The following is a 26,169-nucleotide window of genomic DNA, read 5'->3' as shown; positions in this document are numbered from 1 at the left end:
ACCAGGGAAGATATTTATAGCAGCAGAAACTCCCTATGCGCTGAGAGGCTAACATGTGCTCTTTGCTGTGGCGCGTTCCATACAAGTCATTTATAGTCCATGGTGTTTAATAAAGAAGAAAAAACAAACAATATACAACTCCAGACCACACGGTCAACAGAGCCATTCACCCTCTCCTCTACGTCACATGTGTCAAACTCGAGGCCCGGGGGCCAAATCAGGCCCTTGGTGGATTTAATTTCGGCCCGCAGGATAATTTCTAATTTCTATTAGATCTGGCCCGCCGGTATATTGCAGCACACCTTCACTCCATCCTGAGGGTCTCCTCCGCTCAGAGCCTGAGCCCAAACATTGATGACCTTGCCCCCGAGATGAGACGCCAAGTATCTGAACTAGCATCTCAGAGCAGCACACTGAGTTCAATGGATGCTTCCTTCTGCACTTTCTCTCTCACGACAACAGGGCATGTTTGTTTCTCTTTGAGGGAAATAGTTTCTTGAAGCTGTTGTTGGCCTGTGGGGAAATGTACTCGTAAGAAATGACTCTGGAAAAGCTGCAGATAGAGCCATAAGAAATGAATGCAACTGATTATTTAATGTTTAATGTTTTTATAGGCAATCATTTAAGCTTTGTTAGTTCCAGGTTTAATATGTGCAATAAGTTCATTTCAATAAGTTCTTCAATAAACATTGAACCAGTCCGGCCCTCCACTAGTACTAGTACATTTTAAACTTTTTCTTTGGACTCCATTATTAATATAAATATTTATATTACAAAATTATCCGTTTTTGTTTTGTTTTCATGGGCCTTTACGTAACTACAAATCAATGCAAAATGGTAGAACTACATCATATGTGGGACAGGATTACAGGACTTTTCTATTTTATATGAATATTTATATAAAATATAAGCAGTTTCTTTTATGTAAAACTCTTAGATTTTTTTAGTGGCTTTCATATTATGTGATAATTAACTCCAATTAATCCGTCAGAATATACAGAATAAGGTAAAAAATATGCAGAACACATTTGAAATGATGATGATTAAATGTAATTCCTATTTGACTTAAAGGTGGGGTAGGTAAGAATGGAGAAACCAGCTCGAGTGCGCTAGAATTTGAAAGTACAACCGGAAAAAATCTGCCCCTTCCTTCAGACTTCCTTACAGAGCCCCTCCTCCAACTCACACGTACGCGCACATGACCAATGAGGGCACGAGGTAAGTTTGTGCCCAGATGGAAGGCTGACAGGCAGGTAGGCCATCCAGTTACTTTAGCCGGGTCGAGGCAGATTTTTACAGCGCCACGGCTTCCACAGATGACATTTTTTATGTATTTATTGTCAAAGCATTTCATGTATTCATTGCTATCGGGATGTTAAGAGCATTCCATGGAATATAACAAAGTGTGTTTCTGAAATAAATTACATACCCCACCTTTAAGTTAAATCAACAGTCTCAGTTTTCCCTCTCTCCTGTTTCCTCAGCGCCTGGATGCGGTCTGGAGGGACGCTCGTTGGATCATGGACTGTCTGCAGTGCGTGCGCTCGAAGCAGTGGGTGGGGGCGGTGCCTCTGGGCCTGGTGATGGGAGGAGACCCCCCCCCACGTCCTGATGGAGAGGAGGAGGAGGACAGTCTGACCGCCAGACTCACCTGGCCCCATCGGCTACAAGCTCAGAGAGCCATTGCAGGTAAAGGGTGATTCGGGTGATGATAAAAATACGTTCAGAAGTGAACTGGAGAGAGTTCAGAGGAAAGACAATTCAAAAGAGAGCAGAGAGAAAACGCCTCATTAGCAGATCCTGAGTGTGGGGAAGATGGATTAAGTTAGAGATAAAAACAAACCCTGATTTGTGGATTAAAAGCAGGATCAAAGGACTAATTCTATTCTAGTTAAGGAATGAGACGGTACAGTACTTAATATAAAAGTGCATTAGATAGACTTGAAAACTGAAAGTCTACACAGCAATGCTTGTGGCTATGCTACAAATGCTAATGCTAATTTCAGCTTGCTCACACTCTCACAATGATAAAGCTAACATGTTGATGTTTAGAAAGCGGTATGTTCAACATCTTAGTTTAGTTTATTTCAGATGTAATGCTGCAGGGAACTGAGAAATATCATTACCATCATTACAAAACACTATAACATATAACATGTGCAATATTATTGTTATTATTAATAATGTTCGATAAATAACGTGCAATTACGTAACTACCACTACGGTTTTTGCACTACTACTAAATACTGTTAATATTTACATGAATTATGTGACTGCTGTGTTTCCTGTAGTTATTGAATTGTTCTTTTTACTGCACTGTTAGTGTACAGTTTTATTATTATCGTGCTGCTGTGTTTATTGTATTCTTGTAACTCCGGCTCGACTTCATTCGGGATGAATAAAGTCTTATCTTCTGATGTGAAATTGAATTAAGATTGTTGTCGTCTTTCCATTGTCCCTTTCAGAGTGTTTGGTGAATGTGGCTCCACCTAACATCGTCCCCGTGGAGATCGCCGCTCCCTCGGGGATCATGGTCGTCCCTGCAGATGCCACGTTGTTAATGGAGGGTGTCGCAAAGGGCGGATATCCAGTGGACATCACCAACAAATCAACTTTAGACATGACGAGCATCGGCGGCCAATCAGAGTTAGAATGTGCGACGGCTTTGATTGAATCAGGACTGGAGCCTGGCGCTGTGGCACAGCTAGACGTCGGCTACACGGTCCTGGAAACACAAGAGTCGTACTCCGGGGAAACGGACTTTCCCTGCAGCATCACTGAGGTGATCCGGCCGATGGAGATGGCAGAGCTGGTGGACATCTTGCCCACGCTGAGTCTCATAAAGGAGGAGGAGCTGCCCTGCGACCCGGCCACTCCGTCAGTCATGGACATGCTGGAGAGCTTCGGGCTGGGCATCGGTCAGAGCAGCTTCTTCGACGCAGAGAACTCAAAGTTGATCAGCGAGGCCGAGCTGCAGAATGAAAGCAGCAGCAGCAGCAGTCATACCGTAGAGACAAACTTTGAGAATACAGAATACGTGGCTGTTTTGGAGACTCATATTCCCAGCAAGGTAGCCTGCTTTCCATTGAGAAACCAGGTGGAGTGGGACCGACCCGGCGACAGTTCCTCCTGATGGCGACTCAAGCAACAGCCCACATGGACATCAAAACAAACCAGTCGGCTGCCTGAAGCAGAGAGGATTTACAGACAGGAAGTCTGTAGTTAGACCTTTTCTTCTTGAGTTGTACATTACTTTCTATTCTTCGGCAATCAGGGTCCAACTGTGCAGTTACAGCTGGGGTACACAGCGAATCATTTCATAATAACCTAAAGTTCAGTAGCTCGAAGAGAAAACTAGACTTCTTCGCCTCCTTTTCGGTTGTCAGGCTTTAAGAAGATCCAGCAAGTGATAAGGGACTTCGGCCAATCACAAGTCATTTTGGAGAAAGGGCATACTTATTGGCTCTTCTAGAAATGCAGATGGTGAAAGCCTGATATAAAGTCCTGCATCAAAAGTTGTTATTACAGCATTGGCAACAACTGCCTTTACAGCTCTGACCTCTGACAGCAGACGCGATACATCAACAGCCAGATAACTGCTCTCCAGCTTACCCAGCTTACTTCCTACCCCATTAACCACTGTGACATCTACATCGACTAACACACGATTTATGTTTGCACATTTCTAGACCTTATGTTTATCTGTTTTATTGTTCATTATATTTGAACTAATTGTATGTTAAAAACTAAGCTGTAGAATATGTTTTTTAATGAGGTGAAACTCCATTACTCACTACAGCACAGAGCAACAATGCTGCGTGATGGATCCAGTAAACAAACCCATTAAATGCAATAATACTCTAGTGTTTGCCTTGCAGTCTATAAAAAGCTGTGTGTTATTGTTTCTTTTTGGTTTACCTGTGTGCAGTTTTAGCATCTCATAACAAAACAGTAACACGATTTATGAGCTGTTCTTGTTCCCATACCAATGTGCCAGATCTGATATCCAAGCTTAAAAATGATGAGGATATATATGCAATTCATGTGAGTGCTGCAAGAACTCAAGGCAAGGACGTGGAGGATGATTTCTTTGCACAATTATTTTCACAAATGTATGTTTCACCACAGAGGCCAATTCAAAAGCTGGTTTTCAAAAAGTGCTTTTCCGTTATTCGCCCATTATATAGCAGACACAAACTGAAGGTTTCAAACTAAAAAAGTGGTTAAAGACTAGGGAAATGTAGCTGTGACAAGTCAAGTGGTGTTCTGTGTGATGTATGAAGGCATACTGAAAACAAAATTGTGGAATACAGGTGAAAAGAACAAAATGGCTTTTCAGTTTGAAAAAGACTAAAACAGCAACAATTTAGGATTTTTATTTTATTTAGCAGGCATTGTCTTTGTAACATTTAAACATCATGAACGGTCATAAATGTTGAAACTACCTAATCTATTGTTGTTCAAAGTCCTATTAAATACTACCTGCTTTCACATACTACTTCACGATTTACGTTTGGTTTTTGACGTGGTTCGCTTTTCCTCCATATCGATACGAGACGATTCGATATACTTTATTGTCCCCGTAAGGACATTTGTTCTGGACTCTGTCCTGCAGTTCCGCATACATGTACATTATACAAACATAGTATACATTAAAGGTGGGGTAGGTAAATTCGAGAAACCGGCTCGAGATCGCTAGAATTTGAAAATACACAGCCGGAGAAAATCTGCCACTTCCTTATAGAGCCCCTCCTCCAACACACACGAACGCGCACATGACCAATGGAGATGGGTCTGGCTGCAGACCGCAGCAAGGAGGCGTTTCCTATAGGGGCGTTTCCTATAGGGGCGTTTCCTAACTTTTTTTATCCAGCTGCTTTTATAAATCCTCGCAGAAGAAGTCATTGTTCTAGTGATGGGAATTCCGGCTCTTCTTGCTGAGCCGGATCATTTGGCTCACCAAGAAGAGCCGGCTCTTTCGGCTCCCAAAGGGCTCTTCAGTTTACCACATATTATACCTTTTAATTAAATCAAATGTAGCGCTGTTTTGACTAATGATTTATATGTGTACACATATATCACTTAAATTATTCAAAACATCCTTTGTACTAAAGTATTCAAAAGTAAAAATTACATGTTTAATATAAATCATTTGCTGTGGCCAATTGTTTTCATTGCATTTACAGACCCGTGTAACTCTCTGATACCACCCAATGAATGCATTGACTTGCTTGTAGAACCACGCTACACAAAACAGATGGTAACACCTATAAAAACTATTTAAAAAAAAGGGGCTACTGTATCAACCTATATAAAGTATATAAATATAGTTTTTCTCCCTGCAGGAGAGGGGAGCGTGCTTTGAGATCAGCTGCTGGGCTGCAGCGGGGAGAAGAGGGGGACAAAAAGAGATCTCCGTCCTCCGTGTTTTATTCTTATAGAAGTAAGAAGAGAAGTAATGGGGCAGAAACCCTCCTTTTTACGCAGCGGTCCAGACATAGACATCATAGCTACGGCGACATATATTCAGTTGTCAGTTACTTTTGGCATTAGGGCAGGGATATCTTTCAAGGTTTGACATAATGAATTGCGCTACTTTTAAAGCAAGCAACGATGTTTTCAAATCTGTAATCAAAAAGCTCCTCAAAAACACTATAGAAGCAGTTCTCATTCATAACACTCCGTTTGATGTCTCACTATGGGATGCGCCTCATCGCGGAGCAAACAGAAGCATCAATCTCATTACGCCAATCCTGATTGGCCGGTGATTCTTGACGTCAACGTCAGGGGAAATCACCCCCTATAAGTAGCCTGCGCCACGACGCATGCGTCATTCAAACACCTCTTCTCGCTTCAGAGCACATCTCGAACGGTAGCCGGGCTAGCTTAACAGTCCACAGACTGAACCCAACTAATTTTCGGTCGACGGGCGTTAGCCGGCTACCCGATTCTCTCACAGAAGAGTATTATAGTCAACCTCGCCGTTCTTCCTCTGGAGTAAGGTAAGGTTTTGACTTCAAGTTAGCAACACACCAGTTGCTAACTTGTGTTTTTTCCCCTCACTACCGACACCACGGTAGCAAGGACACTTTTTTCTTCTCTCTTCCACGGAGGAGAAAAGGATTACAGGAATATTACCATACCAGGTAATATCCTTGAGAGAAAAAGACCCACGCTGTCCTTTTTTCCCCCGGATTAAAGACAGATCGGTAAAAAAAATAATTCTCGAACGTACCTGTCATGAGCGGACCCTCTCCACGCCTCACGGTGAACGAGATGGACGCCTCTCCCCCTCACACCAGAGGAGTCAGGAACTCCGAGGCTCGGCGCTGCGGTTGCGGGTTGAAAGTGTCAGGCACAGACTCACACCAGATCTGTTCGTCCTGCCTCGGGCTGGAACACGCCCAGGAGGCCATCGACAACCCCGGCTCGTGCGGGCATTGTGCCCGCTTCACTATGAAGAGCCTCCACCGAAGGTTAGCGCAACAAGTTAACCTGTCGGGACGGGACCCCCTCATGTCCACTGATCCCCGACCGGCAATCAAGACACGGGGACGTCTGCCGCAGAGACGGAGCCCCTCACTGCGGTCTGGGGCTCACCGACAGCGGCACCCGCAGAACCGGAATCCCGCGCCATATCAGGCCGAGATCCGGTGGCGGCAAGAAACGCGGGAACGGGGCCCCACGCTATACCAAGCTGGGGCTCCCGACTGGACCTCACCACGGTTTCACCCGCGGAAGATGTCCTGGAGTTAGACTGCATGGAGGACGAAGAGTACACCTCTGAGTTCCTCCTGTCTGACTCGGATGAGCAGGAAGACGACATCTTCATGTCATCGACTCAGGCTGCAAAGCCGGGAGCGATGGCTGCTCCCCCGGGCGACAGCACACCAGCTTCGCCCTGTCTCAGTATGGACCTACAAGCCGTGTGTCAGCGCGCTGCGGCCAAACTAGACATCCCATGGCCCGAAGTGGCCAAGGAGACCTCCAGGTCCCGTTACGAGGGAAAACTTTTTTCCCAAACAACGAGGGCAAAGAGGCAACTCCTCCCGGTCTTCCCGGAGATGTTGGATGAGGTGTCGGTCTCGTGGAGAGACCGGCCCTTTAGCAACAAGGCCCCAATCCAGGGTGCCTCCTCCCTTGACTGTGACGATATGGAGAGGCTCGGCCTGCTCCACATACCACCTATGGAACCGCTGGTGGCAGCCCACCTCCTACCGAGGATGGGCCCGTCACCAAGCAGGAACCCCACGCTGCCAGCAAAAACGGACTGATTCCAGTCTATCATGACGGAACGGGCCTACAGAGCCGCAGCGTTGTCCGCCAGGGCTCTGAACATTTCCTCGATGCTAACCGCATACCAAGCGGAGCTCTGTGAGGATATGTCGAGCAATCCTGGACCGGCCACTCTGGACGAGATAGCCGCGGTCACAGACATTTGTCTCCGTGTCCAACGCTGCGCCGTCCAGGCCACGGGCAAGGTAATGGGGATCATGGTGGTGCAGGAAAGAGCTAGATGGCTCAACCTCACCAACCTCCCAGACCGGGAAAAGGAAGATGTGCTTGATATGCCCATCGTTCCCGAGGGGATTTTCGGCTCCGCTCTTGCTTCCATGCAAAGGAAGTGCGAGTCGAAAAAGAAGGAAGACGAGGCTCTCCACCTTTGTCTCCCTCGAAGGGTCCAGCCGCGGCCTTTGCAACGGCGGCCCTTCGCCCACGCTGCACCGCGCTCTGCTGGGTTCAAAGTACCGGGACAGCAGAGGGCGCAGCCCACCCCGAGTCCCCAGCCCAGGCAGGAGACGAGGGCGAGTTGGTCTAGAAAATCTCCGGCTCCGGCTGTAGCCCAGGCGCAGCCGACCCAGAATTTCGGCCAGCAGGCGAGGAAGAAGAAGCGAGCGGCCTGACAGCCCCTCCTTCTCCCCCCCGTGACGGAGCTGGAAGTTCCTTCCCCGGCTCTAAATGTGTCCCCGCTGCCTCGAGAGATGCCTCAACGCCATCCTCAAGTCCGCACAAGACACATGTCACATCGTTATTGTCTGAATAAACCATTTTCCGCTGACGCATCCAGGCTCCGGCCAAGGGCGCAGCCTAAAAAAAAATGAAAAGAAAGACAATAAACAGTCCGTTAACCATAAATCTCCTTCTGAGAGCAGCTACGGCCTCTCTCAGAAGACGGATTATTGACGGGTCTGTGAAGCCACCGCCACACACATGCGCAGTGCCGGCCAGGGCTTTAAGGGCACCACCGGCACGCGCAGGCGCAGTGCCGACTGGAGCCGTGAGGGCACCACCGGCACACACATGCGCTGTACCGGCTGGAGCTGAAAAGGCACCTCCGTCACGCACATGCGCAGTGCCGGTCGGAGCCATAAGAGTGACATCCCAGCTGGCTCTAAGGAGCATACAGCAGGAGATACTCACGATGTCTGCCTGGGCTTCTCAAAACAGTTATAATTGATCTGTTTTCACAAACCCAGTGAGAGTCAACCCACATTCTGGAGAGAGAGGTTCTCTCTCTCCCAGAAAGAAGGGTTTTATCTATAAAGCCCACCGAGCGGAGTCAGATTACGGAGGAGAATGTCCTCGTAAAGCACCCGCTCAACATGGGCCTCATAATAAAACTAAACCCCGAACGCCACGGCTTACGGAGAGTTTTGGTGATTATGAATTGCGTAGTGGCACTACACCCGACTTTTCCAGTGCGGGACGTGCCTACGGGTGCTGTCCTTTCACGGAAGGTGGTCACCACGGACGCAGGTCAGACGGGCTGACAGGGGACTTACGAAGGTCGCCCGGTGAGAGGTCTCTAGAACAGAGACTTCCAGCGGGCACGCGTAAATTACCCGGAGCTTTTAGCGGTGTTCCCCACCCAAAAATGCTTCCTGCCTTCTCTCAGAGGACTTCATGTCCCCGTGAGGATAGACAACACAATATCGTGGATGAACCGCCAGGGGAGTTTGCGTTGTCTCCAGTCACACACACTGGCACACAAACTGATCCCGTGGAGCGGCAGACGTCTCCTCTCTCTGAGAACAACACAAGTACCGGGGGTTACGCACCTAGAGACAGAATTACTGTCCAGAGGTGCACCACTCTATGCAGACTGGACTCCTCATCCAAGGATCGGGAGTCCGCTGTGGGTGCGTTACGGCGGAGCCGCGTTAAATCTGTTCGCAAGGGGAGAAAATGCTCAATGACAGCTGTTCTCTTTAATGCACGATTTAAACGCACCGTTAGGCGGGGACGCACTCGTACACGATTGACCTCCGGGTCCTCTGTACACGTTCCCACCCCTGGCTCTGTTACCCCCAACTCTGGCCAGAGTGAAAGAGCAACGCCACGCATGTACTCTGATGTTTCCGCCCTAGCCCGCAATATACGGGCTGGCGGAGATATATCAGCTGTTGTGCGGGCAGCCATGGCAGCCCCCACCACGCAGGGACAGATTGTCTCAGGCGGGGGGGCGATCCTTCACCCACGCCCAGAGCGCGGGGCACTATGGGCCTGACCCGTGAGTGGTACAACCTGAATACAGTGGGACTCCCTCAGAAGGTGATAAACACTATTCAGAGTGCGAGACCTTCCTCCACCAGGTCTCTTTACGACTGTAAGTGGAGGGTGTTTGAGGAGTGGTGCCTTCAAGAAGGACACATCTCTTTTCAATGTCCTGTCGGGGTGATTTTATCATTCCTACAGGACTTGATCGAAGACACAGAGCTTTCTCCACGATCAAGGTGTACCTGGCTGCTATTGCTGCATGCCATGTGGGCTTTGAGGGTAAGACGGCTAGCCAATATCCTTTGGTTTGCCGTTTTATGAAGGGAGCGCGCAGGCTCCTCCCTGTCTCCAGGTCGCTGGTGCCCTTATGGGACCTGGCAGTGGTTTTAAATGGGCTCAAAATGACCCCATTTGAACCCCTGGAGGGAGCTGACATGAAACATCTGTCACTCAAGACAGTGCTGTTACTGGCCCTGGCGTCAGTGATATCCATGCACTGTCTGTACATCCCTCATGCACTCAGTTCGCCCCAGGGCAAACGAGAGTGTTGTTGAAACCCAACCCTGCCTTTACACCAAAGGTGGTTGGTTCGTGTACCCCAATTGACATTGAGGCATTTCCTCCGCAGCTGGTTTCCTCCGGGGAGCAGCAGCAGGATCTGTTGTGTCCAGTCCGGGCTTTACACACATATATGGACAGATCAAAAGAGCTTCGTCCTAATGACCAACTCTTCGTGTCCTGGGCTAAACCTCACAAGGGTAAGCCTGTTACTAAGCAACGACTATCCCACTGGATCGTGGAGGCGATTGCTTTGGCCTATACGAGTCAGAATCTGCAAGCACCTTTGGGTCTGCGGGCTCACTCGACTCGGGGCCTGGCTACATCCTGGGCTTTGTTCAAGGGTGTTTCCATCCAGGATATCTGTGCAGCGGCAAGCTGGTCTTCGCCACTCACTTTTGTCCGCTTTTACAGACTGGACGTCTCCGCTCCAAGCGCGGCCCGAGCAGTGCTGGGCACCTTGTTGAGTCGGGACTCCACCTGTTAAATTCTGGTTGATCGGTGATCTTCGAGATAAGCTCGTCTGGCAATACGGGAGCTACAATATCCCATAGTGAGACATCGAACGGAGTGTTATAAATGAGAACTATAGGTTACTTACGTAACCCCAGACTCAGAGTAACATGAAGTGAGATGTCTCACCAGACGGCCCTCCTTGCTATGGTGAAGCGAGAAGAGGTGCTTATTTTGAATGACGCATGCGTCGTGGCGCAGGCTACTTATAGGGGGTGATTTCCCCTGACGTTGACGTCAAGAATCACCGGCCAATCAGGATTGGCGTAATGAGATTGATGCTTCTGTTTGCTCCGCGATGAGGCGCATCCCATAGTGAGACATCTCACTTCATGTTACTCTGAGCACTGGGGTTACGTAAGTAACCTATAGTTCCTGCCGTTGTTACGTTAGTTCAAACAGTAACAACGGACTACTTTTCTTAGCGGATGCATGTCAATTTAAATCAATACAACAAACTATTTTTTAAATCAATAAAATATTTTTCTAAATCCATAAAAGCATTTCAATTATTATTGGGAGTCATGTCGTTACTTTGTTGAGAATGTGGCCATGTGTAATAAGCGGGATAATGTCCACATTGCACATTGCATAATGTGCCTTCATGCCGATCTAGATCCCTCCGCAAAAACAAAACAAAAAACGTCTCGTTCGCGGGCGAGAGCCGGCTCCCGTCGTTCACTATAGGAAACGCCCCTATAGGAAACGCCTCCTTGCTGCGGTCTGCAGACAGACTCTATTGGACCAATGAGGGCAAGAGAGAAGTTTGTGCCCCGATGGCAGGCTGACAGGCAGGTAGGCCAAAACAATACACAGACGCACATACTGACAATGGCGACCTATTGCACAACCCCCATGGCCAACATTTAAAAAGTACATTTCATGTGAATGTTAAGAAGCTTAATGGACATAGGTAGTGCTTATAGCGGTTCAGCCTGCTCTCCATTCTCAGTGTAAAAAGAGGTGCTCTTAAACAGGTGTTTTCACTGCTGTCTAATTAGACCGCATCTCCGCACTGCGTGGGTGTGAAAAGTGATTCTTTGCTCAGTGTGATTGCCATACTATTTAGAATATCGTTGTGTTTTTTTAAATAGCTGAACCCAAAGTGTTTTCTCTGCACTTGCAGGATGCTAACCTGCAGTTAGCATCCTGAGTAGATGTACTTTGTGAAAACAATTATGTGATGAAGTCATTTATATGTCATTTCTAATGAATTCAGTCCCAGTTATTCAGAACATCAAAGAGTCACTAGTTAGGAGATGAAAACAGAACTGTGTAGATCTTTTTTCTGAAATGAATAACCAACATTTCAGTTCCCCCCTTATTGTTAGAATTATTTACAATGACTGGTGCAAGGCATGGCTTGTTTACATTGGATTCTGCATCACAAACAACATTGGATATATGTATACAATGTCCTATACATATCACATCGTATATATCCAAGCTTTTTTTTTTTTTATAGCAAATTTGAACCTACTTTCACCACGACACAACACAAAGTATAATTATGGTTTCTCATATTGTATTATATTTTGGTAAGACCTTTTAATTGTGCGAATACACACCTTTATGAAATGATAAAGGCAAACATGTTGTCACTTATTTAGTTACATTTTATGTTTTAACCTTACTCGGGTCATATTCATTAGGTTCAATTTCCAAGCAAAATTATTGTTGTTTTTTGTATTTCTTTTTAATTATTATATTAATTTTACATTTGATTTAGGGAGTTTTCTTGTTTTGTTATTATTTTAGAATTGTGAATGTTGACTGCCCTCTAGTGGTCATAACGGGGAGCTACAATAATACATCATTAAATCCCAGTGCTGGCTGTTCTATCATCAAAAGTAACGTCAGAAACATCAGAATTAATGATCGCTGAAACAGCAACGATACTTATTAATAACAGCTGTCTGATATTTAGTGCATGTGACTTTATTTTATGTGGTTATCATTGACAGTGAAGCCTCTGCTCTTCAGTGACCGCAGCTGATGCTCTCTGCAGGATGCTGCTCTTCAAATAACAATCAAAGGCAAGACAACATCCGAAACGCGGTGGAGACATATGTAATACATCTCCATTATTTTCGGTCCCCCAAGGAAAACGACTGGCCAAACTGAAGGCTGTATTATCTCTATTGGGATGTCGTCATCTGAAAGTGCTGCGTCATGTAAAGGTGTGTCGATTACTTCTGTTATCATGCTGAGTTGGAGATCAGTGCATCGTTGTGCCATTACACTGTAAGAGAAGGAGAGAACAAATCAAGAGAATGTGTTTAAGACTGGTAAATGGATATATTGAGTCAAAACATTGATTTATTAAGTAGCCTAAGTATCTGTGTAGGATAATGTGCAGCAAGAAGGTCATTAATGAGAAAATATCTCAGACAGGGTGAGCAGGGAGCTGCACATCAACCCTGACTTAAAGAGGACATATTATGCTAGTTTTCAGGTTCATATATTATCAGTATGTAGTGTCTCTACTTTAAAGAGTCCTCTCCTGCTGATGTTCAGGTGTATATCAGTATGTAGTGTCTCTACTTTAAAGAGTCCTCTCCTGCTGATGTTCAGGTGTATATCAGTATGTAGTGTCTCTACTTTAAAGAGTCCTCTCCTGCTGATGTTCAGGTGTATATCAGTATGTAGTGTCTCTACTTTAAAGAGTCCTCTCCTGCTGATGTTCAGGTGTATATCAGTATGTAGTGTCTCTACTTTAAAGAGTCCTCTCCTGATGATGTTCAGGTGTATATCAGTATGTAGTGTCTCTACTTTAAAGAGTCCTCTCCTGCTGATGTTCAGGTGTATATCAGTATGTAGTGTCTCTACTTTAAAGAGTCCTCTCCTGCTGATGTTGAGGTGTATATCAGTATGTAGTGTCTCTACTTTAAAGAGTCCTCTCCTGCTGATGTTCAGGTGTATATCAGTATGTAGTGTCTCTACTTTAAAGAGTCTTCTCCTGCTGATGTTCAGGTGTATATCAGTATGTAGTGTCTCTACTTTAAAGAGTCCTCTCCTGCTGATGTTCAGGTGTATATCAGTATGTAGTGTCTCTACTTTAAAGAGTCCTCTCCTGCTGATGTTCAGGTGTATAGTGTCTCTACTTTAAAGAGTCCTCTCCTGCTGATGTTCAGGTGTATATCAGTATGTAGTGTCTCTACTTTAAAGAGTCCTCTCCTGCTGATGTTCAGGTGTATATCAGTATGTAGTGTCTCTACTTTAAAGAGTCCTCTCCTGCTGATGTTCAGGTGTATATCAGTATGTAGTGTCTCTACTTTAAAGAGTCCTCTCCTGCTGATGTTCAGGTTTATATCAGTATGTAGTGCCTCTACTTTAAAGAGTCCTCTCCTGCTGATGTTCAGGTGTATATCAGTATGTAGTGTCTCCATGCTTTAATGTTCATAAAGCTCTTTGTTTTCTCATACTGCCTGTGCTGCAGCACCTATTTTCACCCTCTGTCTGAAACCAGAGCCCAGTCTGCTCTGATTGGTTAGCTGGACGGCTCTGTTGTGATTGGTCAACCGCTTAGAGATATCCCGCCCCTTAGCCTATCACATGACATGTGTTTAAGCGCTAGCCAATAGAAACACGAGTGTTAGGGGGATGTCACTATGTTCCAGAAGTAAACAAAGGGGTCTAATGGCGGGGGGGGGAGAAACTCCGATTGGAGGGAACAGGGATTTATAGCCTTTACAGACCATTTACATGCACACAAACCCGTAGTAACACACTACAGGAATGGAAAAACCCCAAAAGCTTAAAAGGGCCCCTTTATTTGAAGATATCCTCTTAAGCCTGTTTTTCTTTTTCCCACAGTGAGTGAAGAACCCCCCCCTTCATCCCCTCCTGACCCCCTGAGGCTGGTTCTGCTGGGACGGACCGGAACCGGCCGGAGCTCCTCTGGAAACACCATCCTGGGCCGGACCGCCTTCTGCGTCAACGTGTCCCCCTCCTCCGTCACAACACACTGCGCCACACACACGGGGGCGGTGCTCGGGAGGAGGGTCTCTGTGGTGGACACTCCGGGCTTCCTGCACACACACCTGTCCCCTGAAGATGTCATGAGGGAGGTGGGACGATCTGTGGCGATGTCTTCTCCGGGGCCTCATGCCTTCCTGGTGACCCTAAATGTAAAGTTCAATATATATATTTGTTAGAAAAATATCACTGGTCCCCGGCTTGAGCTTCAAAACAGGATCCATGTATCTGTGATCCTCTCCAGAAGGGAAGGAGTCATCACATACAGAGCATCAGCTAGTTCCTGAGCAGAGTCCTTCACACGCTGATATCCAAGAGAGGGAGTTACGCAGTCACAAGATGGAGGAGTAGAAAGCAGTCTTCAATGTTTACTTCAGATTAGCTCCACGTCAGAAATGAGCATGCTTGATGTCTCTCTCCATAGAGGCTGAGTCATCATGTTCATCACATAGCTATCATCTGCCTCAAACAGTCCTGATGCTCTTCCAGGTCATCAGACATCCTGTCATGTTCACAGCTACAGTTGGGGTACCTTTGTTATCACGTTACTCTCATATTGGAAGAGGACATTCAGTATTTTCCCAACACCTCTATAGCAGGTGTGTCAAACTCAAAATGTATCGCGGGCCACATAAGCATTATGGTTGCACTCAAAGGGCCGGTTGTAACTTTAAGACTATATAAATATATAAAATAATGTATTATATTACATAATTGCATGTCTCTGCATTGCGCATGTCACAAAATGAGATGCATTGTGGGACATGTAGTTTATGAGCAACGTGCTTCTGTAAAGCCGCATGTAACTGTATAATGAACGTATTATATTCTTTGCAAGCTCTTGCGGGCCACATCAAATGAAGTATTGGGCCTTGAGTTTGACACCCCTAGATATATATCCTTCATTATTGCTATGTGTATTTTATATTGACTTCTAATCCATGTGCAATGTCTTAACTACATTTTGCTGTGATGGAAAAAGCCCCTAATTGGGATCAATAAGTATATGTTCTCTTATCTTACAGCTCGGCAGGTTCACCCCGGAGGAGAAGGATGCATTGGAGTGGGTGAAGGCCACGTTTGGGCCTGGAGCCGCCATGTTTACGGTGGTTCTGTTCACCTGGGGGGGGCAGCTACGAGGGCAACGGGTGGAGGACTTCCTGGGGAAGAGTCCTGAGCTGTGGGAGTTTGTTAACAGCTGTGGGGGGTATCATGTTCTTGAGAATAGTGAAACACATGAAACCCCAACGGGCTCACAACAAGTAGTTCAGCTTTTAAACAAGATAGATGAGGTTGTGGCGAAAAATGGAGGCAGTTGCTATAGCAATGATGCGTTTAAGGAGGCTCAGAGGGCCGTGAAGGACGCACAGGAGAGGATTATTGGAGAGAGAAGACACAACGTTGATCAAGAGAAAGAGGAGCAGAGGTCGGAGGTGGAGAAGAAGAGGGAAGAGGAGGAGAGGAAAAGGGTGGAGAGGCTTTTCTGGTGCGAGCTGGTGACAGCGGTGGGGAAGGGGGCAGCGGAGGGGGCGGGGATCCTGGGGAAGGACGAGGGGAAAGGGAAGGAGGTGAGGAAGGTGAAGGTGATGGGGAGGGCGGCGGCTCTGGCAGCGTCGCCTCTCTCCATCACTTCTGCTGCTAAAGCCGTGGGTGGAGCTGTGAGGGAAGGGAGCAAGGTGCTGTATAAGCACAGGAAAACCTTCATGAAAACTCCACACTGAAAAGTCACTCAGGTGGATAATATAAGGATGAAACTCATTTTATTTATAATTATCGATGTAATTATACAATTTTTGAAGATTTTACTAAAAGTGTACAATGTCCTATTTTACTTATGTTTTATTCTTTTTTATCCTTTGTTGCACATTTCTACTTTAAAGGTCCCATGTCATGCTTTTCTGGTTCCCGTCTCCTTGTGTGTTATGTAGCTTTTTCTGCATGTGAACGGTCTGCAGAGTCACAAACCCTCAAAGTAAACCCTGTAGCGAGTACAACTCTAACACAGAAAAGACCTGTCTGTCTGTGCTGCCCCAGAACGCCTCGTTGGACATTTCTCTTTTCCATTGTTTACTTCTTGGGTATAGTGACGTATTTCCGGTATAGTGACGTTTGGACCAATCCGCGGACTTCCTCACACACACACACACACACACACACACACACACACACACACACACACACACACACACACACACACACACACACACACACACACACGGCGGGCCGCGCCGGGCCGAGACACGGCGGAACTCATCCTGAGCACACACACAAACTCCCAGCCAGGCTGCGGGTGTGTTCGGCTGGGTGTGGCGGTGTCTCGGTGTCTCGCAGACGGCCACTGGGCTCACAGGGAGGGGGGCAGGAGCTCCATCAAGCCGTTTAGGACAGAGTGAATACTATACAGAGATGCTGTATGAGAAACCAATGAGATTTTGGAAAATTGTACACTATAAATATTTATAGTTATAGTAAATTATGATCAGTAGAAGCGATGACATGGAACCTTTAACTCTTTGTTATACAAATATCTGTACTTATTTATTTCAATGTTATCCTTTATTGCACAACGTCTTGTTTTTCTAAAAACATTTATGCTATTTCATTATAACATAAGGTATACATGCTGATTTCAACCTGCCCGATATTTCTTAGATTGATTGTTTGGTCATTAAACTGTTAGAACATTGTGAAAAATATAAATATATATGTATTTATTATTTATAAGTCCAAGGTAATGCTTTTTAAATGTCAGTCCAAAAAAACGCATTTACTATAATATGGCCAAAACAGAGAAAAGTTCATATTTAAAAGGTTGAAAACTGGATTTTCTGTGATATTACTTGTGATCTTTTCTGTCAATGAATTAACTAATCGATAAGTTGTCCAATCGTTGCAGCTCTAATGGCCAACAGAGAGGTGATGCTTGAATGAAAAAGTCCCTTAGTCATACTTTCACTTATCAGCTCTGTTTAACATTTGCACAATGCACCGGCACTTTCAGAACACTGTTAGATAAGAATGTGTGTGTGTGTGTAAGGCAAACATCCTGGTGTGTTGTAATTCATGTGTAACAAAAGAACCGAGCCACGCCTTTGACTTGACATCATTCACATAATAAAGATAATGTCATATCTGTGACTAAAACGTTTATCAAAAACAGGTAAATCTTTTACAGATATTCAACACGCTCTGCTCTCCCTGACACAAAGTACTTTCTAAGTCCCGTTAAACAAACAAACACAAACATTTTCTGGACTAAACAATTGCAGCATATATCTGTCCCATCTTTGGCTTCATTTAAGACAAAATGAAACATTTAGCCCTTTTTCCTCCCATGAGGAATCACATTGAAATATAAAAGACGACCTTTAAGAGGAAATACAAAAGGACATACACATACACAGGAATAAAGAAAGAAGGGGTTTGCATATAACACGGCACGCTCTAAGGGAGACACTTTGTGGGAGATGTACAGATTGGAAAGCCCCTAACGGCAAATTCGTGATTTCAATATTGGGATGTATAAATAAGATGAATTAAGAAACAGTAAAAATGTGGTTGTATGAAAGTCCATGACACTTTTTGTTTTCAATTTTCTGGTTTAAAACATTATAACAAAGTGTCTCTCGGACAAATATACAGTTTCCATAGCGTCACTCACTTTAAGATCCACGTTCAAATCAGTGACACATTTTTCAGCATCTCAAGAAGAAAACACACACACACACACACACACACACACACACACACACACACACACACACACACACACACACACACACACACACACACACACACACACACACACACACACACACACACACACACACACACACACACACACACTAGTCCTTTTGCTAAATCCATGTACAGTTGAAGGGCCAGGTGTGTGTGGGATGCTGAGCTGCAGCAGGCACAGAGAGTCGGCTGAGCGGCACAGACATCTTTTTGTTTGTTTTCTTTTTTAAATTGGCATCGGCAGGCTCATCTTTCCTCTTCCTCGAAGCACTGAGGACAAAGAGGCAGAACAAAGCAGGCATTAGAAGTGTATTTAGAAACACTAATACCAGTGCTCTTCAGATCCAATCAGATTCATACTGTTTGTTACCAAGAAGGATACACGTACTACACATACTCGTCAACTGGATTATAAACTAACAGCGCAGCTGACGACGGTCTTTACAGGATACAATCCGGCTGTCTTTAAATCAATCCTCAGTCAAACACTTGAACTGTAAATACAGGGGTGCGGGAACTAGTCCTAAAACTGAAAATGAGTTAGCATTTCAGCACTTTTGGATCCCTTGTCTTAAAGTCAGTTTTTTAAACTGTTTGCGGTTAAATGTCTAATATTACAAGTTAACACAAGCTGAAGGTCGTTTCACTTTTTGTTCTCAAACATAAAATACCTCAGTAAATCCCCCACTGGTGAATGTATGAAGCTTCTGTGTCTTAAAAGCAGAGGTGGGAAGTAGTGGAGTACAAATACTTCATAATTGTACTTAAGTACATTTTTCTGGTATCAGTACTTTACTCCACTACTTATTTTTCTGACCACTTTTTACTTTTACTTCTTACATGTTGAACTCAAATACCTGTACTTTCTACTTCTTACATGTTGAACACAAATACCTGTACTTTCTACTTCTTACATGTTGAACTCAAATACCTGTACTTTCTACTTCTTACATGTTGAACACAAATACCTGTACTTTCTACTTCTTACATGTTGAACACAAATACCTGTACTTTCTACTTCTTACATGTTGAACACAAATACCTGTACTTTCTACTTCTTAAATGTTGCACTCAAATACCTGTACTTTCTACTTCTTACATGTTGAACCAAATACCTGTACTTTCTACTTCTTACATGTTGAACACAAATACCTGTACTTTCTACTTCTTACATGTTGAACACAAATACCTGTACTTTCTACTTCTTACATGTTGAACTCAAATACCTGTACTTTCTACTTCTTACATGTTGAACACAAATACCTGTACTTTCTACTTCTTACATGTTGAACACAAATACCTGTACTTTCTACTTCTTACATGTTGAACACAAATACCTGTACTTTCTACTTCTTACATGTTGAACTCAAATACCTGTACTTTCTACTTCTTACATGTTGAACACAAATACCTGTACTTTCTACTTCTTACATGTTGAACTCAAATACCTGTACTTTCTACTTCTTACATGTTGAACTCAAATACCTGTACTTTCTACTTCTTACATGTTGAACTCAAATACCTGTACTTTCTACTTCTTACATGTTGAACTCAAATACCTGTACTTTCTACTTCTTACATGTTGAACCCAAATACCTGTACTTTCTACTTCTTACATGTTGAACTCAAATACCTGTACTTTCTACTTCTTACATGTTGAACCCAAATACCTGTACTTTCTACTTCTTACATGTTGAACCCAAATACCTGTACTTTCTACTTCTTACATGTTGAACCCAAATACCTGTACTTTCTACTTCTTACATGTTGAACACAAATACCTGTACTTTCTACTTCTTACATGTTGAACACAAATACCTGTACTTTCTACTTCTTACATGTTGAACACAAATACCTGTACTTTCTACTTCTTACATGTTGAACACAAATACCTGTACTTTCTACTTCTTACATGTTGAACACAAATACCTGTACTTTCTACTTCTTACATGTTGAACTCAAATACCTGTACTTTCTACTTCTTACATGTTGAACTCAAATACCTGTACTTTCTACTTCTAACATGTTGAACTCAAATACCTGTACTTTCTACTTCTTACATGTTGAACTCAAATACCTGTACTTTCTACTTCTTACATGTTGAACTCAAATACCTGTACTTTCTACTTCTTACATGTTGAACCCAAATACCTGTACTTTCTACTTCCTACATGTTGAACCAAATACCTGTACTTTCTACTTCTTACATGTTGAACCAAATACCTGTACTTTCTACTTCTTACATGTTGAACCCAAATACCTGTACTTTCTACTTCTTACATGTTGAACTCAAATACCTGTACTTTCTACTTCTTACATGTTGAACTCAAATACCTGTACTTTCTACTTCTCTCATTTCCCAAACAGCTGGTTCCTTTAGTCTGAATGTGTGTTGGTGCGTGGTCATTATTCTTTAGAGTCATTGCGTGCCTATTGGTTGGAACACGATCCGTGTATCCATCACTTCCTGGTCTTCTCTAAAGAAGAGGGACCAATGGAAACGTTGTCATGTTGCCGTTGTTCAGCATGGAAACATTCATTAGCTAACAATGACATCATTGTTCTATTAATATAAAGGGAGGTCAGGTACTCTTTCAAACAGCTGCTAGTTATGGGTACTTTCTACTGAAGTACACTTCAAAGCCTCTTTACTTTGACTTGAGTAAAGAAGTTTAGTCAGTACTTCTACTTTCACCAGAGTATTTTAAAACACGAGTATCTGTACTTCTACTTGAGTAAAGCAGGTGTGGACTTTTGCCATCTCTGCCTAAAAGTCACTGAGCACTGGTGTTAACTCACCCCTAGTGACGTAAAGGTAGAAGAAGTCGCAGTAGAAGATGGTCTGCACGACGCCGGACACCACGGCGATCTGGTCGAAGAAGCCCTCCGTGTGGTAGCGCCACACCCAGTTGGCGATGTAGAGGGCCCGGTAGAGGCCCAGGAAGAACAGGTAGTGGGTGGTGATGGACTCCGCCTCGCCCGTCTTGGTGATCATGAAGAGCTGCGGCATTATGGCCACCGACTCCAGGAAGATGGAGAAGGTCCACAGGATCTGGGAGAGACATTCATGAGTTTAACTGCTAACTGAGGTGTTAAAAGCACTAATTAAAAGAGGAGTATTGTTCAGTCTGCCTCTATGTACATCACATTATTATTATATACCAGATTAGGTTTGGAAAAGATGTGCAAGTACATTTTTGTTTTAATTTTTCACTGTTTATATGTTGTTCTTTCTGTTAGTTGAGGTTTAATCAGATGTCGAAGAAGTATTCAAAGTTAAGCGGAAGTAAAAAAAAAACTATGGTCTTTAAAAATTCCATAACTAGTAAAACTCCTGAGTTTAAAACTTTACTTAAAAGTATTAGGATCTAAATGTACACATTCTGTAGTTGTAATGCAGATTATATATGATTAGCAGTACAGTACAGCATCATGTCATATAAGGATTTCATAACCATGAATGAAGAGGTGGTTTGTGAACTACCTCTCTGAAAGGTCCCAATGTGTTCACTTTGATGGACTGTTTTCTCAACATTGCTAATGGTGTTCCTCAAGGTTCTGTTTTAGGTCCACTTTTATTCTCCATATATATCAACAGTTTAGGTGAAAATGTGAATGAAGCTACTTTACATTTTTATGCGGACGATACCGTGATGTATTGTGCAAAAGTACAACCAATCCGTTTAGACGGGCCGGCTAAACGGATTGGATTGCCGCCCTATCTGTCAGCCTTCCATCTCGTGCACGCACAAATGTATCTCGTGCCCTCATTGGGCGTGCCGTCATTGGGCGTGCATTGCAGCAGTACTTCAATGACTCGCCAGCAACAGGCGGCCACTTTCACCAGTCTGCTGACGTCATGTGCGCGTTCATGTGTGTTGGAGGAGGTGCTCTGTAAGGAAGTCTGAATGAAGGGGCGGATTCTTTTCGGCTGTGTACTTTCACATTTTAGTGCACTCGAGCCGGTTTCTGAAACTTACCTACCCCACCTTTAAGGAGGCTGGTGTTACATTACAGGCTGTTTTTAACATTATTCAGAATCAGCTCGCTGAACTAAAGCTTCTTTTAAATGTTGATAAAACCAAGGTAATGCTTTTTTCAAAAGCTAAAAAGACTCCAGAGCCTGTTTTGGATATTGTTACTATGCAAGGACAAGTACTTGAAGTGGTTACCTGTTATAAATACCTTGGTATCTGGCTTGATGATTGTCTTACGTTTAAACTTCAGGTCATTAATCTGCTTAAAAAGCTGAGGGTTAGGCTAGGTTTCTTTTTCAGAAACAAGTCCTGTTTCTCGCTTGAGGCCAGGAAAAGGCTCTGTGACCTTTTTACCTGGTGATTTGTTGTATATGAATGCACCTGCCTATTGCCTGAACAAGTTAGATGCCGCCTATCACAGCGCACTGAGATTTGTCACAAATTGTAAAGCACTTACTCGTCACTGTACCCTGTATGCCAAGGCAGGTCTGCCATCACTTACTGTAAAGAGGCTCAGTCATTGGTACACGTTATCTATAAAGCTTTGTTGGGTAAACTCCCGTATTATATCTGCTCTCTGATAACACAGAGAGTTGCAAGCAGCTATTGTCTGAGGTCACATGATGTAGTCTTGTTAGATGTGCCAAGAGCAAGGACTGTCTCAGGTAAGACCGCTTTTATGTGCGCAGCTCCACTTGCTTGGAACAATCTTCAGCAAGAATTGAAACTGAGCAATCTCATTCCTCTGCATGTTTTTAAAGCTAGGCAAAATGAAATGCTTGCTGATACATTGGGCACTTGTAAATGTCGATAACTATGTATCCTGTAAATATAATGTATAATGTCCTTTATTGTTTTTGTTTCATGTGGAACCTATATGCTGCAGGTCTCCCTTGAAAAAGAGATCTATGATCTCAATGGGACCAATCTGGTTAAATAAAGGTTTGAAATTAAATGAAATGAATACATTTGGGGGGTCAAAAGTATGATGTTTGCCTCTAAAATATATTGGAGTAAAGTATAAAGTAGCATAAACTACTGGGAGATACTCCCGTCAAGTCAAAATAATACTTAAGTACGGTACTGTACTTAAGTAAATGTACCTAGTTAGTTTCCACCTCTCTCTTTATTTCTGTTTACTTTTCTCCGTCTGGTCCTTCTTTTTGAAATGTGCTAATAAAACATAATGAAAAACTGACCATAAATCCGTTTGCGCTGCATAAGCCGTTAAATGATCTATGATGCGACACAATCTGGGTGCTCGTTATTTACCTCCATTGGGGTGAAAGCGTAGTTTTCCAGGAAGGAAAGCCCGATGACCGGCACGAGCAGGAACTCAATGCGGAACGTGTCGTTGTCAGAGTCGTACGTGCTCCTCAGGCGCATGTAGATCAGGTACACGGTGGCATAGGACAGAGCGAGGAACACCACCTGAGAGCAGAGAGGACATTAAAGTGTTGCTTTAATGTATGGATGCTGCTGCGGGGCTCTTTGACGGCGTCTCCTGTCATTGTTAACATAAAGTTAAGAAATAACAGAAGCAATACAAAATGACATGGATTATATATTGACCATGAAACAGTAAGTAAGATAGACTGACTGATGCTTATTTTGCATAGTAACTAGATAAAGTATGAACCGTGTGAGTGTGTGTGTGTGTATGTGTATGTGTATATGTATATATATATTGTGTGTGTGTGTGTGTGTGTGTGTGTGTGTGTGTGTGTGTGTGTGTGTGTGTGTGTGTGTGTGTGGCTTCAAACTAGTTCCATTTAGGCATGGCTTGTCTCACAGAGGACTAAAGGAATCACTTTAACTTTGTGACCTTACATGACCTTTTGCTAAAAAACTGTGTGTTTTCATCGAGGTCAGATTGAGGGACAGAGTGTGTGTGAAACTTGCTGGGATGTAATTTACCTTCATGACGGTGTTGTAAGGAGAGATGAAGACAGTGAACAGGTCCAGGTACCTGGTGGTGAAGACGAGGGCAAACAGCACCTGGGACTTCCCCGAGATTCCTTCATAAAAAGAGAAAAAACAAGTTTAATCCCTGTCAGAAGCAGATGATCACTTTCTAATCCAGGGAAGATCACATATATGAGAAGACAGGGTTATGACTAACTTAGTTTTTTATTATTTAACATGGAAAAGACACAGCTACACTGCAGCTATGATGTGTTCAGGATAGAGGATGCAGTTTAAAAGGTGGAAGAAGTTGCCACGTCGCTCCCACTCCTGCAGAAATTCTCAGCAAAATACAAACCCCCACCGTACTAAACTTAAAGGATATCTACAAATGAACTTATCACAGTTGTATCTATAGTATATAATTGCATGCATGTTGTTAAATTGAAGCTGTTTAATCAAATTAGTAGTTTAAAATGCAGTGATGTGAATGTTAGCATACCAGCACAGGATTTGGACCTCCATATCTTCAGCAGCAGGATAATTATAGCCGACAGATGTGACACGTCACCGGCCAAACGAAAGATATTCATGTTTGCTATCAGTTAGATACAACAAAAAAAAACTTTAATGCAACTCTTTGAAGGCCTAAAAATGTCCTGCAGAGATGTGAAGCCACAGAAATCAGAACCGCGAGTCCAGTGGATAAAAAGGAAAAGAGCTAAGCTAACAGCTGCACAGTGAAGTCAGGATCTGCTCGGTAGCTTTCTGGCTCTTTATCTAAAAGCATGAAAGATAAACAGATAACAATGCCTGCTGAATGCACTCATAAAGTGAGTCTGCAGAGCTCTGGGGGAAACGCTGTTCCAGAGGAGGTGACGTGGCTGACAGCTCCGACAGCGGGGAGCCTGCGTCAAACTAGCTAGTAACTAACAACTGTATTCTAGTTCCGGTTCTGATTTTCAAAGCAAAAGTCGCACTCGTCAAGACGCTGTTTTAAATGTTGAGAAATTCCCCATTATTGCTATAAACGACCATAATAATACATTATATTGGCCCGTTGAGTTATAACATTGATCTTGGATGATTATTACCAGCCAATACCTTACTTTTAAATGATTACTGTTTTAATTTGAAGGCAAAATCCCGCAGCTTCCGGTGTAGCTTGACTTTCTATGCTACTTTGGTCAATTCTTAGGTCGATAGGCTGCAAACAATCAGGAATAAGAACAGACCTATGGAACAGAACTGTTCATTATAATAGATTTGGAGTGGGATTTCAAAATTGGGAATTGTTTCTATTTTCCATGTTGATTTTAGTGTTGATTTATTGGGAAATGATAGACTGAAATGGAAATGTCTCAATTGTTTTGCATGTTCAAGCCCTCATGTTTTATGCATGTATTAGTCTTAAAGTATTGATTCATATATGTATTTATTTCCCTTTTAATACTTTGAATACATTATGTCACATGCTTTGTGTGTGAACTGTGCTTTACAAATACATTGCTTTCTCTAGCTCCTTTATCAGCTTTGGCAGATGAATCATACACCAATGTGTACCTGTTTTCAGGTTGAGATTTTAATACGGTTAATTAAATGTATTAAGATGCATAAATCTGATCCTATTGTAATGAGTCAGACTTAAATACAAATACTGCATTTAATAGCAATCGTGTTTCACAGTAGATGATGAATAATTATCTGTGACAGACAGTATAATTATGAAATGACTCATCCCACGCAAGGGAGGATGATTTTGGTTTTCTCCGGCTGGCTGATGTTTGTGTGAATCTCATTTAGATGAGATTAAAGGATTAATAACAGTAAACATATACGAGTTATTTTAGGAAAATGTTACACAATATAATATAACAAATTCAATACAACAATACGACCTCTTAAGGTAAATGCCACAGTCAGATAACAACAAAACCTTATGTTTTGAAGATAACAATGATCTTATGTCAAAACCGTTTGTCTTTCTGAGGGTTTGTAGGAT

At 43.5% G+C, this 26,169-nt stretch overlaps 3 protein-coding genes across 4 annotated transcripts in view; 2 read left to right on the top strand and 1 right to left on the bottom strand.

Moving 5' to 3' along the window:
* The window catches only part of LOC117450610 (ankyrin repeat and fibronectin type-III domain-containing protein 1-like), a 32,945-nt gene extending 28,391 nt beyond the window's left edge, over positions 1-4,554 (top strand). For both annotated transcript variants that reach the window (XM_034088462.2, XM_071204217.1), the window contains 2 exons: positions 1,485-1,689; positions 2,466-4,554. In XM_034088462.2, the coding sequence (XP_033944353.2) occupies positions 1,485-1,689; positions 2,466-3,133 (873 nt within the window). In that variant the 3' untranslated portion in view covers positions 3,134-4,554. The remainder of the gene's footprint in view (positions 1-1,484; positions 1,690-2,465) is intronic.
* Positions 4,555-12,462: 7,908 nt separating this feature from the next.
* On the top strand, positions 12,463-16,687 carry LOC117451604 (GTPase IMAP family member 7-like). The gene is made up of 3 exons (XM_034089990.2): positions 12,463-12,749; positions 14,386-14,699; positions 15,573-16,687. Exons 1-3 carry the CDS (start codon positions 12,716-12,718, stop codon positions 16,266-16,268), a joined length of 1,044 nt encoding a protein of 347 aa, XP_033945881.1. The 5' UTR covers positions 12,463-12,715; the 3' UTR covers positions 16,269-16,687.
* Positions 16,688-17,680: 993 nt separating this feature from the next.
* On the bottom strand, positions 17,681-25,084 carry kdelr3 (KDEL endoplasmic reticulum protein retention receptor 3). Its single transcript, XM_034089986.2, has 5 exons — positions 24,670-25,084; positions 24,180-24,280; positions 23,535-23,693; positions 21,085-21,337; positions 17,681-18,555 (listed from the first exon to the last, which is right to left on the bottom strand). The coding sequence occupies exons 1-5, from the start codon at positions 24,758-24,760 to the stop codon at positions 18,512-18,514; spliced, it is 648 nt and encodes a 215-aa protein (XP_033945877.1). The 5' UTR covers positions 24,761-25,084; the 3' UTR covers positions 17,681-18,511.
* Between the last annotated feature and the right edge of the window lie 1,085 nt (positions 25,085-26,169).

The sequence above is a fragment of the Pseudochaenichthys georgianus genome, chromosome 8 (assembly GCF_902827115.2).
Source record: "Pseudochaenichthys georgianus chromosome 8, fPseGeo1.2, whole genome shotgun sequence".
NCBI classification, from domain to species: domain Eukaryota; kingdom Metazoa; phylum Chordata; class Actinopteri; order Perciformes; family Channichthyidae; genus Pseudochaenichthys; species Pseudochaenichthys georgianus.
This window is presented reverse-complemented; position numbering and strand designations above follow the sequence as displayed.

What these genes read in the sequence shown, in the direction of transcription:
- LOC117451604 (XM_034089990.2), top strand. Translation starts at nt 12,716, where the DNA reads ATGTCGTCATCTGAAAGTGCTGCGTCATGTAAAG. An exon ending in AAGTGCTGCGTCATGTAAAG is followed by an intron (nt 12,750 to 14,385) that starts GTGTGTCGATTA and finishes TTTTTCCCACAG; the next exon opens with TGAGTGAAGAACCCCCCCCT. An exon ending in CCTTCCTGGTGACCCTAAAT is followed by an intron (nt 14,700 to 15,572) that starts GTAAAGTTCAAT and finishes CTTATCTTACAG; the next exon opens with CTCGGCAGGTTCACCCCGGA.
- kdelr3 (XM_034089986.2), bottom strand. Translation starts at nt 24,760, where the DNA reads ATGAATATCTTTCGTTTGGCCGGTGACGTGTCACATCTGTCGGCTATA. An exon ending in GAGGTCCAAATCCTGTGCTG is followed by an intron (nt 24,281 to 24,669) that starts GTATGCTAACAT and finishes CTTTTTATGAAG; the next exon opens with GAATCTCGGGGAAGTCCCAG. An exon ending in CTTACAACACCGTCATGAAG is followed by an intron (nt 23,694 to 24,179) that starts GTAAATTACATC and finishes CTCTGCTCTCAG; the next exon opens with GTGGTGTTCCTCGCTCTGTC.